The sequence below is a fragment of the Neospora caninum genome, chromosome VI (assembly GCF_000208865.1).
Source record: "Neospora caninum Liverpool complete genome, chromosome VI".
NCBI classification, from domain to species: domain Eukaryota; phylum Apicomplexa; class Conoidasida; order Eucoccidiorida; family Sarcocystidae; genus Neospora; species Neospora caninum.
The window spans coordinates 1,688,600-1,704,574 of NC_018392.1; the positions used below are offsets into that span (position 1 = coordinate 1,688,600).

The window sequence follows — 15,975 nt, forward strand, 5'->3', positions numbered from 1 at the left end:
ATAGGGACTGAACTATGATTGTCGGGTTACCAATGCTTCCAAGTGTAGGGGTCACGCCCAGCCGCAATGATTTACGAGCGTGTGAATCCTTCCCAAAGACCTAGGTTGGCATCAAGGGGAACTGCACGACATTGTTTTTTGTGTGATTTGACATTCATCGCGTGCACTTTTGGGAATAATGAACAGACAGGATGCATCCCGTTTGAGGTTCCTGTTCATTTCCCACGGATATTTTCCCGCTGTGTCCGATCGCTTGTGACATCGAGGGCATTCCGCCTAACAATGACGCACCTTTTGTACGGTCCATCGCTGCAGTCCAATGTGCTCAAGACATGGCACGAACTCTCAATTGCCCGCATGCATAAACTCTTGTGGAAACATACCTGCTTTCATATTTAAACCACTTCCATGTATACGCCTCTCACACATAAGCATGCAAAAATCCGGCCTCCACCTCTCGCCGGCAAGTGCTCGTACCACACAATTCAACCAACTGGACGCCACTTTCAAAATGGAAAAGCATCCGAACCCGTCTCTCCCTCGCATCGCTTCTCCAAACCTTCCCACAGTGCATCTGTAGTTGTACATGTATATACGTATCGTACATATAATTAGATATGCAGCTTCACCACGAGCGTTCCCTTGTGTGTGCAGATCCTGTGTACGTACAGTACAAGCAGTTGCCGATGTGCTGCGCGGATCTTCGTTTTGTGCGTCTTAACGCCAGCTGAGCGCCTGTGAGGAAGGGTCTTCATATGTGCTTGCTCGGATGGCGAACTCCAGGAGTTCCTCGTAGGCCGGTGTGGCCACATCTCTCTCGGTGAGCCCAGGGGTTCCGGACCGGAACGTTCCTTCGCGCATCTCGCGGTCGATTCGCAAGATGTATTGCAAGAACTCTCCCGTGGCTTCGTCTGCAGCTTTCCGCAGGACTGCGGAGCTGAACTTTAGCGGCGATTCTAGCCGCGGCAGCTTCAGTTGGTGGGAGCACCAGTCGACAATTTCTCTTCCCGCTTGGGCAAGGAACTGTTCTTCCACGTTCCGCAGGGCAGCGCCTGCGTCTAGCGAGTCGCTGCCTCGCCTGTCACCTTCCCCCTCGCTGCGTTCGCCGTCTCGCCGCGGCGCGTTGATTGCTTCCCAGCAGAAACTGGCCATTTGCCGCAGCAGCTTGTCCATGGCTCCGTACACGGGCGGCACGCGCGACCGCTCCGCAATCTCGCGCATGCGGCGCAGGCCAACGAGGTCGGTTCTTTCGTCTGTGAAGAGGGCGTCCCCGGTCTGGTCGGTCCTCAGATCTCGGCCGTCGCCCAGGACGACGCGCTTCGGAGCGTACTTGATGATGAAGTTACCGAAAAAGCAGCAAATCAGCGTCTCTGCGCACGTGGCGATCGCGGGCGAGGTCACGCGGCGCGCAGGCGCAAACGTGGCGACCTGCGACTCGCGAAGGTGCGCGTCGACGGCGTCCGCGAGGCGATAGAGCAGCCCCCGAAACGTGCACGGGAAGTCGGCCAGCGACAGCCGCTGCAGCCGCTCCAGAAATAGACGGCCTGCGGGGCGAAAGAGCTTCGCAGGCGTCTCCGTGAGAATCTGGTCGACAGTCAAATTCTCCGAGGCGACAATGCTGTCTGCAGCCGCCAAGACGGGATCCATCACCTGGTGCAGCCACGACAAGTCGCCGGGCAACAGCATCTCCTTCGACGTGACGAACGACAGGAAGGGGAAGAGCAGCGACGACGAGTGAAGGAACAGCGATGCCGGCAGGTGAGTGACCCACTTCAACTCGAACTGAACGCAACGGCACACCACCCACACGAAAGTCCGTGCCTCGAGGCAAACACACAAACTACATACACACATGAATATACATATATATATGCATATATATACACATTTATGAGACACATGCACAAATTCCTGTGGGAACCTACGGTGGCTCTCTTGCTTTATATAAATTATATGAATATATACAGATGCACACGCAAAGGCATCTACACAGAGCTAAATAGATGCGTAGATGCCAGCGTAGATCCACTGGGTGTTCTGTGGTCTGCCAACGGCATGTGCCCCACGGTAGTTGATTCGTGTGTAATGCTGCATAAAAAGAGAAATCTACGTGTTAGCATGTATCCTCAACGTTGGAAGCGCTTCTACCAAAGTGCTGGATAGAGGATGAATGCGCATCTTTCCACCAACGAGAAACCTGTTGAGACGGGGGCGGCGTGTGAAGCAGTAAATCGACGCAGAGCGTTAACGATGAGAAACCCGTAAACCGACAACCCTCTGTCGCTCTTTGCCCTTTCTGTATCGCTTCCTTCCGCCTGTCTCTCGGTCCCTTTTCCCGCACGCGCGACAAAAAAATCCTTTTTCTCTACTGTTGTCCTTTCGTCCCTTGGCCTTTGTCTCCTTGGTCTTCTGTTTCTTCGTTTTCTGCACCTGAAAGAGATGATTCGCGAGGTCCGTAACTGCAGAGGCAGCATTCGCCAGGTTGCATGCAGCAGCCACGAGTCTCCGACGCTGCTCGCCATCGGCAGCCTGAAGGAAACACACGGTAACGCCGAAAAAGAGCAAGCACCTCCACGCAACGCACGCGATTCGGGCGGACCCCACTGGAAAGGCGTATAATGACGTCGTCTGTCTGTTTTCAATTCGAGATGGCGCTGAGGTCTGATGGCACATAGGTCGGTATTCGGCATGTCTACATACACATAAAAACGGTGATCGCGGCATGTGAACATGTTATATACATTGATTCAGCTCAAACACATGCGCTGGGTCTGTCCAACATTGTCTAATTGCCTTTCTCTGCAAAATCGGCTAAACCGACACCGAGGGTTTCCCTCCCTCACGGGCTTGCCGACTGGCGTCCTCGTTCGTCGCCATGCATGCAGAGAGTTTGTGCGATTCATTTTAACTGCCGCAAACGTCGCTTCCGAGTCCTACCTTGAGCAGCGTTAACAGCGGGAGGAAACTGTTGTCAGATAACAGATTCCAGAGCCGGCGGCACACGGCCTTCGGGACTTTCTGCAGAGGGCTGAGAATCTGCATGAGGGTAGGGAGACTCTCGTCTCGCTTATCAGCCTCGCGCGCCTGAGCCACCATCTCACGCGTTTCCGGCGGAAGAGCGCGGGGGTCCGTTGTAGCTTCTTCCAAAGTAGCTGGAGAAAAACAAGCGAGAGCAGGCGGTCCCGTTACACTGTACTGATGGGCTTTGGTTTTTACGCGGCATTCGAGTCATCGCGAGAAAGTTACGGAAACCAAGAACCCCTTTCTCGCAAGCATGCACGCCGCGTGCGTCGAGGTACATACACCCTGCCTCTCATAAAATATATATGTTTATGTATATAAATGTATAGATTTATGTAGATATACGTATACACATATATATACGTAAGTACTTGTGCGCACATAGGGTTTCTGTTAGGTGTTTCCTGTGTTGCGGGACAAGGCTTCGGCGGCACCTTGCGGCGATGCTGAAGCGAAGCATCAGGAGAGAAGCTACGCTCGGAAAGGTCCAGCAACCCTATGCGCAAAACTGCGGGTGGTATTTCTCCAGACCCGAAATGAGAAACACGCGGAGAGGATAAACATGTGTCTACGCATGTGAACGTACGTGAATGCACCCTGGCCTGTTTCCAAGCATAAAAAGGTATATACTTACGTACATGTGTGCACATGTGTATATTTGTGTGTTTATATGCGCATATGAGGAAATACTCCCCTGTACAAAGACACCTAGCCACAGCGTGGACAGAGAGTTCGAGGGGAGCGACGGGGTTGAAACGTACGGATGTATTCGGCGGCGCTGGCGATGGGGCCTTCTTCCGCGATGGAAATTTGGTCTCGCGCATGATCGGGGAAACGCGGCATTTTCGTGTGGCCGCAGACCCGCCCTTCCTCCAGCCCTTCGACCTCGGAGGGTAGGCTCACCCACTTCGCGTCTGGGGCACTCCCGCCTGCAACACGCGAGAGCGGCGCAACCGAAAGTTAGAAGGTAAACCTTGCGCATGCGCGGAAAGATCCCGCCCCACAGACGCGCACAGCCTTAGCGCCCAGAAGCCACGAGCGCGAAGGGCCCGAGACGCAATGGGGCCGCCTCGACCCCGTGGAAATCCCAAACCCGTCGCGCAGAGGCCGGAGAGTCAAGAAAGACATCTCCAATACAGAAACGCGTATTGCTCTGCCGTCCTATATATGGACCTACAGACGGAAAGGGAGATAATGCACCCGCGTAGGCCTTCAAACACGGGGGAGAGCTTCAGGTGTACACGGGTGCCAGTTTCGACATTTAAACATCCACGTTTTGTCATGAATGCAGTCAAGCCACTGCTTACCTAGTTTCGAGACCGTCCAGCTATCTCCTATCGCTCTACGTGAGCACGTGCATTTGTATGTACATGCATGCACATGCATAAATCTGTATACTGTAGGCGCACGCGTAGGTAAATGTTCCTTTGAGTGACAGAAACCGAGCGATACGAGCGGGGGTTCTCCCTGCTGTTTACCTTCCTTGTCACAGAGAGCCAGGGGGCGTGTTGCGTCTTCGTCGGGAGTTCCACTGTCGCCGATTCCTTTCATCTTGTCGCTCCTCGACCGAGACCCGAGACGAGTAAGGAAAACGTTCATCTGGACACAAAAGCAACCCAGTGCAGCTTCCGTGGCCGTTTTCACACAGACTTCCAAACTCTGTTATCAATGCATCCAATGCTGTGGGTGCACATGCACCTACGTTTCTACATAGATGCATACGAAGATGTGTCTTCGCGTATATTAAGCACCTCAGAGAAAGAGACCGGAGATGTTTTGTATATCTTCCTTTTTCTCGTTTGTATATATATATATATATATATATGTGAATGCATGCATATATATACAGAGAGAGAGAGATATGACACCCGAATGGTTAGTGGCGTCAGAAATCCCGCCATTCGACGGGTCGGGCCGCTGAAGAAAAGTGGTAGGACACGGGACCGTTCAAGAAATGAAAATAACATACATACATACATGCGGATATATATGAATATACATATGCACATATGTCTACACATGAATGTGGCCATATACATGTGTCAGTATCTTGCTTGGTATTTCATATATATCTGTTTTCTATGTTTCGGGGAAAGCGGGAAGAGACTCCGAGACGCACAGATTGTTGGTCGGCGGGCACGTCCAAGGTTTTCAGCGATGGAACTGTGTAGGAAGCAGTTGTGACTGTGAATGCGCCTTGGAGGATGAATTTCTCTGACATCCACCCAGGCATGGATTCCAAGTCGACGTCTACTCGGACCGCGCCGCCAAAGATGTTTGCTGCCTGGAAAAGAGGACGGCAAGCGAAGAAACGCCCGTGAGAAGAAAGAGAAAGAGCACACACATTTGCCCTCCCAGACGCCGGCACGGGCGCGAACAAGACAGCGGAGGTTTTCCTTCCTGGGGGAGGCATGGGCCACCGACCAGTTTGCGACACGCAAATCCGCTTGGGCTGCCAAGTCATCTGCAAGTGGAATCCAGGTTTCTAGGTTTGAAGAAGACGAAAACGCATGCACAAAGCAGTATTTATCCTCTCCGTACACAGCTGGCCTTAAGAAGAGAAAGACGATCGCTAGATCATATATCGTTATTATTCTACTATAGGTGGAGCAAGACACGGGTTGAGTGGAGAACCTGGAGGGAGACAGTTCTCTGTCTAGCGAGGAGAGACCGTGTGGAAGTTGAGCAGACTCGACTTTTTCGTCTCGTTTTTGTCGGCGGGAAGTGAAGAAACGCCTTACCGTCAGGTCGAATTTGTGTTTGTAGCTGAGGAACTCCGCCGGATTAAGGGAGAGACGCAGATGGGCAAAGAAGGTCTGAGAGGGAAGCAACAGTCGATTGGATTCCTCATTTTCCCGTTTTGTCGGAAAATGGAGAAAACAGGGAGAGAAACGGAGGAAAGAGCATGCGCCTTGTGCCATCGAAGAAGTGAACACCACCACCGGGAAACGGACTAGCTTGTCAAGGACACTCCAGAGTTTGGAGTGTACGTACACGCAAACAGGTCATCAAGATTGGTAAGATGTCGGGTTGCTTCAGTGTGCATGTGCACGCTCTGAAAAGGCGCCCCTTTCAAGCGCACATGCAACGTCGCAGAGGCACATTACTGTCCACCTCAAGCCACCCTGGAAACTGGTCTTAAACGTCAAACATCCTCTATTGGTATGCACATAAGTCGCCAACACTGACATGCAAGGATACTCAGAGAACACTGTCTTTCTATTTGCTTATCGTTACATATAAATGCTGCCGATTCTTGTGCATTTCTGTAATTCGTCCACTGCTTGGATGATTTCAGGTCCCTGTGCTTCCAAGACTCTCGGTTGGACCCAGTTTCCCTCCTCTTTCTAGGATCGCCCGCCCCTCTGCCTTCGCCCACCTTCCCTTTTCCCCCTTTCTCACCCGAAAGCACGTACCTCCATCCACTCGATGACGAGCATTTCGCTGAGGAGTTCGCGCTTGACGGCGAGAAGGTAGTTTGTTTTTCTCTCCTTCATTGCAGACAGCTGGCCCACCAAGTTCCTGCGCAGGGGGTGGGAGACGCAAGTGTCGCAAAAGATTTAAATCCCGATCCCTCCTCTCTCGTGGTCTCTCTCCCTCTTCACTTTTTGAGGTGCATCGAAACGCAGTGAATATCACGCAGGTCTCCCCATCCCCGCGTCACTTTTTCACCCCTCGGTGCACGCCTGCATGCAGCCGTTGAGGCCCGGTCCCTGTTTTCCAGCTTCTGGTGTGGAACCAGCAAAGGCTTCTCTTGACCTCGCGCCTACTTTGTCGCTTCGTCGATCCGTTTCTGGACGGAGAGAAAATTCGAGTGGATCTGGCCGAGTTGGCGGTGCTTTTCCACGAGCTCGCGATCGATGCGGCGGCGCCTCTCTTGCAACGCCTCTTCACTCTGGACGATGGGGTAAGAGACAGTGCCTACTTCTCGGTCTCTCGTTCTATGCACGCGTTCTGCCCTCCACTTCTCTTTCCCACATTTTCCTTTCTCGCGTTGCCACCCCCCTTCACTCTCTCCTCTCATGCCTTCTCGCCGACATCTCTCTCGTCGTTCCTCCCGCAAATATCCAGACGCACATATGCATGCATAGACTGATGCCCATAGACGCATATTTATACACGCATCCACATATGTATGTATATACGCATCCATATACATATATATATATATATATGTAGACGGATGGCTCACAGGTGCATTGAGATGATAGCCCTCCGTGAGAGACGTTCCCTTGGTTTATCCGTGTACCTGCACTCCCCGATTGATGAACAGGAAACGCGATGGAAGACAGAGGGCGGCGGAGGAAGGGGGCGTCGTAGCGCCGGCGGTTCGGCTCTCCTTCCCTTCCCCGCATCCACGCCCCGCCAGTCAAACAGTTCTATCAGACTTTCCATCTAGAGAGCTAGGCGTTTCCGAGAGACGCAGGTGACGCTTACCGGTGAGGCATCCTGCATAAGCATCTTGTAGGCGTCAAGAGTGGAGATCAGTGGATGCTCGGAGAAATCTTGAAACGACAGACACGCAAAGCACGAACTCAATGAGGCAAAAAAGCCGAGAACTGTCCAGGGCCAGAGTGCGGCAAAATTATGTGAACGGTTTCGCAACCCAGGTAGCGACTCTCTCGAAACGCTCATGCGCGATCTTCAGTCCCTTTCTCTCGAGGAAACGTTTCCTGCATGGCCGCAGCCTCTGCTTCTGAGGTCTAAACCGCGTCTCCAGAGCTGAGACCCCCCGAGGACAACATCCTGATGGAAACGGGTTTTCGAGCACCCCACCGGGCGGGAGACGAACACGTGAGGGCGGCGCGTAGAAGCGGCCCAAGCTCAGAGTAACAGGTATACAGAACCGATCGGCCCGTCCTTGATTTCAAGGGGCTCTCTCTATCTGTGTGTTCCCTGTGTTTTCGACCCCGCAGGAAAAACAGACTCTTTCGATCGATGTATCCCTTCTTGCTCGTATTCTCTCGCATAGGCAGACGGAGAGGTAAATAAATGGTGGCAATTTGCGACATATCTAAACATATATATATATATATACATACTCAGGGGAACCGCAAATGAATGCTCGTTTGCATGTAAATCTAACGAGAGAGACCCGGACACGCATGTGTGACGTCTAGTTTACTGGCAGCACGACCCTTTTGTAAGTCTACGTAAACGTTTCTCACCTGCGGAAGAGTGACTGCCGATGAGGATGCAGTGAGGACATAGAGCCACGAAGCACTGAAAAACCACACGCATGTCTCTGTCGATCTTTCTGTGGAGACGTGCATCGACGGACCCAACCAGAACGCATGCGTGGAAGAGTGCAACGACTCTAAGAGGGATCAAAACGTCTCATTTCGATTTATACTGAGACGTCCGGTCCCGAGCTCTCCGCATATTCTTAGCTTGAAGGTTTTGCAAGCCTGAGCCGTTTCTCTTTCTCTTGCAACGCAGTACGTCCTGGGAGTACCTCTCGACATTGTTTCTGTCAAGCGAAGGTAACACCCTACATGTTTTTCCACCCTGCGTGCCTTCAATCGCTATCAAGGGGCTACAAGCCTAAACTCCAGCTGCTGGACCTCATAGATGCGGCAATATCGATACGCCCTCGGTAGAAAGGAGGTGACCGCACGGAAACCCTATACACTTGTCGCCGTCTGGATCCCTCTTGGGACGTGGTTCACAACGCCCATAAAGACCTCGGTTGTCTTTCGACGCCATTAAGGCTTTTTTTCCCCGGATATGTTCTAGGCGAGCTACGTGAAGACAACTTCGAAAGAAACTTTCGTGGTTTCCAGGAAAAACTGGATGCAGCGCCCTCAGGTTCCGCTTTGCTGCAAAAGGGTTTGCGGGCTGGGAGGTCGTTTTCACTGTACGCGCCGTTCGGTCGGAGTGCGTGTTGTCGCACGAGCATGGAAAACACGAGAAAGTCGCTTGACTCTGCTCTCTCCTTTATGCTTGTTCTCCCCGTCTCATGTTGTCGCTGACTCTCTCGTGACCTCTCGTATGTGAAGAACGCCGTGGATTTCCGAGAAACGCGCGTTCCACCCTCGGCCAGAAAGTGAAGAAAAAATGCGTGTCCGATCTGTTTTGTCCCGCGCTTCTGTCGTCAGCGCGGCAAATGTCTTACCGTCATGCAGACAGAATCAATCATTTCCGAAGGATGGTAGGGGCAGAAGCCAAACTGCAGGGGAGACTGGCAGCACAGACCGGACAGCGAGAGCTCATGAGCGACAGGCGAGAGAGGCGCTGGAGATGAGACAGATGCGTCGGGGCGAGAGGAAATACTCTAGAGGGAAACGGGAAAGAGAAACCGAGTCGGAGGCTCAGTTTGAGAACCGAAGGAACAGAAAAGCAGGGAAGAGAACGGAAAACCAACAAGCGTACACACAACACGCCGACTTGCTTGACTTTCGGTGTTGACTCAGTCTCGTACGCACTCAACTATAGATACCAGTGTGCAGGATATGGATACCTACATGTGTACACATAAAGGATCCTTCTTTTGCGTCGGCACATACATATACCGTGCTGGTCGAGAGACCAGGTCCGAATAGAGAGCTGCAACAGTCGGCCCTCCTGCCAAGTTTTCGTCCCTCTCTGGCGTCCCCTGTGCGCCCTGGGACTACCCCCGGTTGCACTTTCGTGAGTTTTCCGGGGGCTTTGCGCGCTCACATGCGAGGCAGGGACTCGGATATGTCGGGCCAGCATGCGCGTTGCGGAGTGAACCCTTTCGTCGCACTGGGCGCAGAGCTGCGCGCGGTCAGCAACGCAGTAGAGCGTCGCAGGAAGAGCCTCGCACATCTCGCACACCGGCTGGAGAACCTGAATCCGGAGCGGCTTCATTTCAAACTCCAGCACTGCCGTCGGAAGCACCTGCTCGGCGCGCTTGACTCTGTACAAGACGCGGTAGACCCCGCTGAGAGGGGAAAGGAGAACAGAGAGCGCGAGCGGCGGAGGCGATCCAGCGAAAACGAGTGGCACGAAACACCGACTGGAAGAGATCACCCGCGACAAGCACGTCTGTCACTCAAAAACACAGAAGCGAACGCTGACACAGACAGATAGGTCTGTACAAGTGGATCAATATGCAGACTTGGACACTTACATGTGCATGGGGACACGCACCCCCTAGCGGTTCTCTCTATCTATACAGAGATATATGCTGTGCCGTACATATATATATATATATATATATATTTGAGGTTATTTTGTATTCGTTTGTGGCGTCTCATTGGTTCCTCAGGAACTCCAGCGTGCTTACTTTGCCCCATTGTCAGTTGCTCCGCGGTCCCCGTCGTCGACTTCTCTGCGCGAGAGAGCTGTAAATTCTCCAGGAATGTCGCAGGTTTTGAAGTTCGCATCACCTGTACGACCCCGCGGAACATGGCGTGCAGCGGGAGGAGTCAACACACGGCTACATGACCAGGTCTTTGAATACGCGAAACGTTGAGGATGCAACACAGCGCATGCCGTTTTGTGTGGAAACAGCCTCGATCTGGCAAGAAGATCCGTGTGAAGATACAAGAGGGACGAATGTAGTGGAAAAAAAGCGTCTTTGTCGGAAACGAGCCGCCCGCCCTTTCTGTCTTGTTTCTAACTCTTTTTCATCGAGCCTCGACGCTCATTTCCCTCCTGCCTGTTCGCCTTTCCTTGTGAATGTCTTGCTCTTCGTTCCCTCGGTTCGCTCGCACCTCCCGCCTTCGGGCCGCGAACGCGGTGCGCGCTGCATGCGCTTGCACTTTACGGTCAGTGCCTCCGCCAAGGAAGCAGAAAAAGCGACCGTCTGTCCACGTGCCTCGCCTCACCTGGCTCGCCCGATTCGCGGTCTTTCGAGAGCACGGATCCAAGCGCCAGTTTACAGACCATGACGTGGAAAGTTCCTGAAGGATTGCCTTCGAAGCCGAAGGGTGGTCGGCACTGTGCAGTCGGAAAGATTTGTTTCCTCCAGTCAGCCTTCACGCGCTTCTCGGCGATTATGTTCTCCAGAGACTGGGGCGTCTCCAGTTCATTCAGGTCGAGGAATGAGTACACAGTAGGGCCTTTCAACGCCTAAGCAGCCGGGGAAAGAAAGCGGAGAAGCTGAGCAACCTGCGCTGTCGCCAGACTACCTGTACACGACTTTCCACCGATACCGAGAGGCATACACGCCTACACAGATGCATGTATATAGATATGTATATATACATGCATATCTAGATCTGTATCTACTTATATATATGTATACATGTAGACAAGGACAGGCGCGTTTGGGGGCGAACAGCACGACTCGACACACATGCAGAACGTGTAGAGGTGCACCTCACAGAGGAGTGTAGGCCTTATGCTTCTACTGACCCCAGGCACATCTCACCGCAAAAGCAGAGGACGTCTGTATGATGCCCAGAAGCGCGACAAAGAATGCAGAAGCCATCAACATGTAGCTATGGAGGTGCGCCGCGTTTAAGGCTGTGAAGTGTTTGGCCGAGAGAACATACACGAGCTTGACATCTGCAAGTGTTTTGGTGGATTTGGCGCATGTCTGACTCTTCTGTCAGTCGTGGCTCTTACTCTCGCTTTGGCGTCAAAGAGTTGCTCCTGAGCAGGCGTGGCCAAGCTCCAGCCGCCCACAATGTGGAGATCCGCCGTGAAGAGCGACAGCTGAATCCAGTACTCCCACTGCGCGAGAATCTGCAAGTCCTCGATGACTGAGACGTTCACTCGACTTGGACGGTCTTCGGTTGGATGAGCAGCCTCGCTGAACGACGCGACCGCGTCCGATGCCCAGCCCCTGGGAGGGGCTGCGGGCGGCGTGGAGCTCGCCATCGAGGAAAAGGCGGCGAGGGGGAAAGTGCGATGTTTCACCAGAACAAAGGACCCGAGAAAGCAGCAGAGACGGGCGAGCCAAGAGACTGGGAAAACCAGGAAGGACCGCCGCGCTGCTTCCGCGGCGACCGGAGACGCAGGTGTGTTTCCACCAAGACGGTTTAGCGCTAGCGGGCTGTGGGGGCGTTTCTCGCCACTGGAAAAGGACAGGGGAAGAGCCAGGTCGAAGGAGAGAGTAGCGAACGCGGAAAAAAGGAAACAAAACAAATTAGTGGACCAGAACGGGACTTTTTTCAGAGAGGCACAACTAGGCCGCGTGCGTCCGGTCGGCAAGACCGTGCGGTCGAGACACGGCGAACGCCATGGGCAGAAGACGCAGGGGAAAAATCCGGGTCAGAGGAGATCGTAGACAGAGCTGACGGCGGAGGCACCAAAAAAGAATCGCTCAGATGAGAGGTGCACAGGTTTCCGGCGTCCAGCCGCTGGGTCCCTCGTGAAATGGAGACACGGGGATTGCCATGGCGAAAATCTAGAAAAAGCGACAAGAGAGATGAGGGCTGTGGAAGAACAGAGGAAGAAAGGCTATGACGGACACGGGCGAAAAGAGGGAAAACGAAACCAAGGAAGTAAAAGGTAAGAGATGAACGTGCTGCCCGAGGGGGACTCGCTTCTTGAGTCGCTTCGCCAGGCAAATTTTTCATCCGCGTCTAGAGACGAGGACGGGGCCAGAACTGCTGCTCGAGGTTCTTGAAGGAAGCAGCAGAGAAAACTGGAGAAAACAAGCGAAAGCTAAAACGACGATGTGCTGTAGAAGGAAGAAAAAGCTACGGGTTTACACACACAACAGAGAGCCGGCTGTCCAGCCATGGGGCTCGTAAGGTCACCGCGAGCGGAGGTGAGGTTCGACTTCAGAACAAGTGGAGAGATTTCATCGAGTGGGAAGCAGTGACGGCGAAATCAGAAAGAGTATAAGCGAAGATAAGAGAAAAGAAATTCGACGACAAACCACGGAGGCAACGAACGCTGAGTTAAGACGAATTCGTGTGACAACAGACATCGACTATCCACACGCACGGTGCCTCTCTGATCGGAGTTGCTGGTCAGTCGTTTCGCTACGGTAATTTGCCACTTCAGTGCAAATGTAGTAGTAGAAGAGAAAAATTCGCGACAGAAAAGAGATACAGAAGACAAAGAGTTAAGACGCAAGACTCAAAAACCGGGAATGGAGGTATTTCCGTGAGACAAGACACGCAAAGGTTTGCGCATGCACGCCGCGTGGGTACACAAAGACAACACTTTTCCTCGACGTGTGCAGTTTTCTTCATTTTCTACGATCCATCGCAAGAAAGTGGTATGTGTTTATCGGAATTCCCCGCTGTCGTCTCTTGTGATGGACGAAGATGGGGATTTTCTAGGGGTGCGTATCTACCTTCTTGCGTATACGTTCACCTGCTCGGAGGGCGGCGGGGGGGGGGGGGGGGGGACGATGTATCGACATATCTTGTCGACGCTTCCGAAACGTGAAAAGGCAAAGTTGCAAAAAACAGAATAATGAGGCTGTTCCTCTGGAAGACAACTCGATTGCGTCCGCCGTTTTGCGCGGGAAAATCAGTCCGTTTTGATCTATGTTCCGGCGGCACCTGGCTCAGTTCACTGCACAACGAGCAGCTTGCATCAGCGTGTCGCACTGGCCAGAGATAAACAGGATAAGGATTGTGGAGAAGAGACGCGAGAAAGGGGGAGAGAAGGAGAAAGGTTCAACAGCAAACAGGTAGAGAGGAAGAGAAAGAGCACCAAACGAGTTCGGATTAGGGCTCTCAAATGAGAAGACAGCGCACATGGCGCTTTATGGAACGCAACAACGGAAAAGCGAGAAAGTGAAAGGAATGCGCTATATGCATGATTTTTTTTGCACAAAGGAGACACTCTTTTCACTTATATGGATGATTCCACTCAAAATCTGCAGTTCGGCTCCAGCATGCCACGTGCTTGTGTTCGGGGAGATTCCTTTCTGTCGCCGCCCCTGCGACTTCGTCACCTCCATCGCTCAATGGCCAGCGCTCTTTCTCTTTGGAGAGGTATAACTTCCTCTCTTTTTCCTCTTCTCTCTTGATTTCCGCAGAAAATCATGTTCCGTTTTAATCGTTGGACCGAAGGTGCCCCACTCTGACAATATGCTCAGTTCACCGCGGGCGTTTGAGTGGCGTACTAAACCCAAATGTAAGCGTAGCGCTTTCCAACACAGTCTCAGTGCTCACAGTGGATCTAAAAGCTCTCTATGGTGGAAACAGGGTCCCGATCCGGATTTGCAAGCGTGCTGTGACAAAGAGTGTGGACGACAGTGCACACTTTAAACCTCTCAGCGTGCTCTGACAGCCAGCACTCTTCCCACCGAAACTCCCGAGCAAGCAACTTGCCTAATGGTGGCAACGACAGAAGAGCTCTACCAGAGCCTTCAGGCAATGTTCAGTTCACACCCGGGTTCAACAGGCGGTGGGAAGCCATTCGGCAGGAGTGCTGCGTTTGTAAAATCGCACCCTTCCATCCGCCTGTTTGGCGGAGCGTCGACCAAACGAAAACACGTTTTCTCGAATAAATCCGAGTTCGATCCAACCCCCTGACGATTCGCCAAGTTTTTATCCGTGACCACAGCTGTAGTAAAGCATCTGCTTGATGTTGCACCCCACCAAAAGCCAACTAGTCATTTCAAGAGACGCCTCAGGTTCTGCAACCCTCATACCCATATCGCTGTACACACGCATGCGCCGGCACACAAGTCTTGCTATGCTGGAGTTCTCCCGTAAGCACTGGATGTCCACGTGAAATCCACGTTTCCGAATACCCATGCGGAATGGCCACGTCCGAGCAGAAGCAATTCACCTCGTATCCAACACAGCGACTTAGCTGTTTGGCCATCAGGCGGCGTAGCTTGCCATTTATGTTCTGTCCAGCCCGTAATTGCTTATGCGTCAGAAATGGCTACGGCAGAACAATGCCTGAGTCAATGACTTCAATGCTGTCCGCCACCTGCAAGTCATTTACCCCTCCTCTTCCTCTGTACGGCTTCCAATAGATATGTGCGTGAACGGTGTACAACGACGAATACCCACTTCGCAGTACGATTCAATCTCCTAGTCTGTCCAGCACTACTTCGTTCTGCGAACCGGTGTTTCCTATCTTGAGCTCATCGTGGTTGTTATAGAAGACGTATTTAGTTCCTCTGCCACAGATTTCCCGCGTTGCGGGGTTTGGAACAGAGCAACTGGTAAGCGGCTTCTGACGCGAGACGCTCTTGATGTGAGCGGACCTTAGCACCACGAGGTCACCGGAGACATCGCGCGTAGTGACTCTGGCCGCTGATACACGCATCGAAACGCCACGAACTCTCGCTCCACTATCTAACGCTGTCTAGGGCGAGTGTATTTTGCAGTGCAGATCCATGAACAAACGGAATGAAAAACGTGGCAACGATGCCACTTTGTGCTTCTACGTGACCTACAGCGGGTTCGGACCCACGAAACTGCGTCGCACCCGCATCCCCGACACATACTGCCCATGAACATGCAGTTGTGGTACATATGCTTTGGGCACAATGAACACACAGAAGCATTTGTGCATGATATCAGATAGGAGCGAAAGATAGTCACCACGTAGCCACAACTGCGACCTCGCTGTTGGGCGATCAGGTGAACTATGTTATCATCCTCTTTCCATCGAACACAACTCGCAACACCTCTCAGAAAAAAAAGTGTCAGATAGGAGCGAAAGATAGTCACCACGTAGCCACAACTGCGACCTCGCTGTTGGGCGATCAGGTGAACTATGTTATCATCCTCTTTCAACCCAACACACCGCACAATGCATCCCATAACAACACTATTGACGACTCATGATTTACTTGATCTCTGGCGCGAGCGCTTCTAACGCAGTCATACAGTTTACCAGGCAGAGATCTCATTGCCACTGCGTATATCAACATCTCCCTGCGACCGTTCGACTACACGCCCCCTGTTGCCACGCTCTACTAGATCCTTCACACCACACGCTTCTGTCTTTCTCCGTAGCAGCTATTCTCACCTTCCCGTAAAAAGTATACGAAATCGATCTGCACATGCATTTAACGCCAGACACGCGTGCACTGTGATGTAAAGGACGTGCTTGGTC

The 15,975-nt window shown here is 52.5% G+C and overlaps 1 protein-coding gene across 1 annotated transcript; it reads right to left on the reverse strand.

Moving 5' to 3' along the window:
- Positions 1-717: 717 nt before the first annotated feature.
- Positions 718-11,811, reverse strand: NCLIV_017490 (putative B-box zinc finger protein; the record flags this gene model as incomplete). Its single annotated transcript, XM_003881941.1, has 15 exons — positions 718-1,782; positions 2,431-2,529; positions 2,938-3,152; positions 3,783-3,950; positions 4,500-4,620; positions 5,763-5,837; positions 6,438-6,543; positions 6,792-6,916; positions 7,459-7,526; positions 8,190-8,244; positions 9,137-9,202; positions 9,682-9,925; positions 10,271-10,373; positions 10,815-11,058; positions 11,557-11,811. 15 exons carry the CDS (start codon positions 11,809-11,811, stop codon positions 718-720), a joined length of 3,009 nt encoding a protein of 1,002 aa, XP_003881990.1.
- Between the last annotated feature and the right edge of the window lie 4,164 nt (positions 11,812-15,975).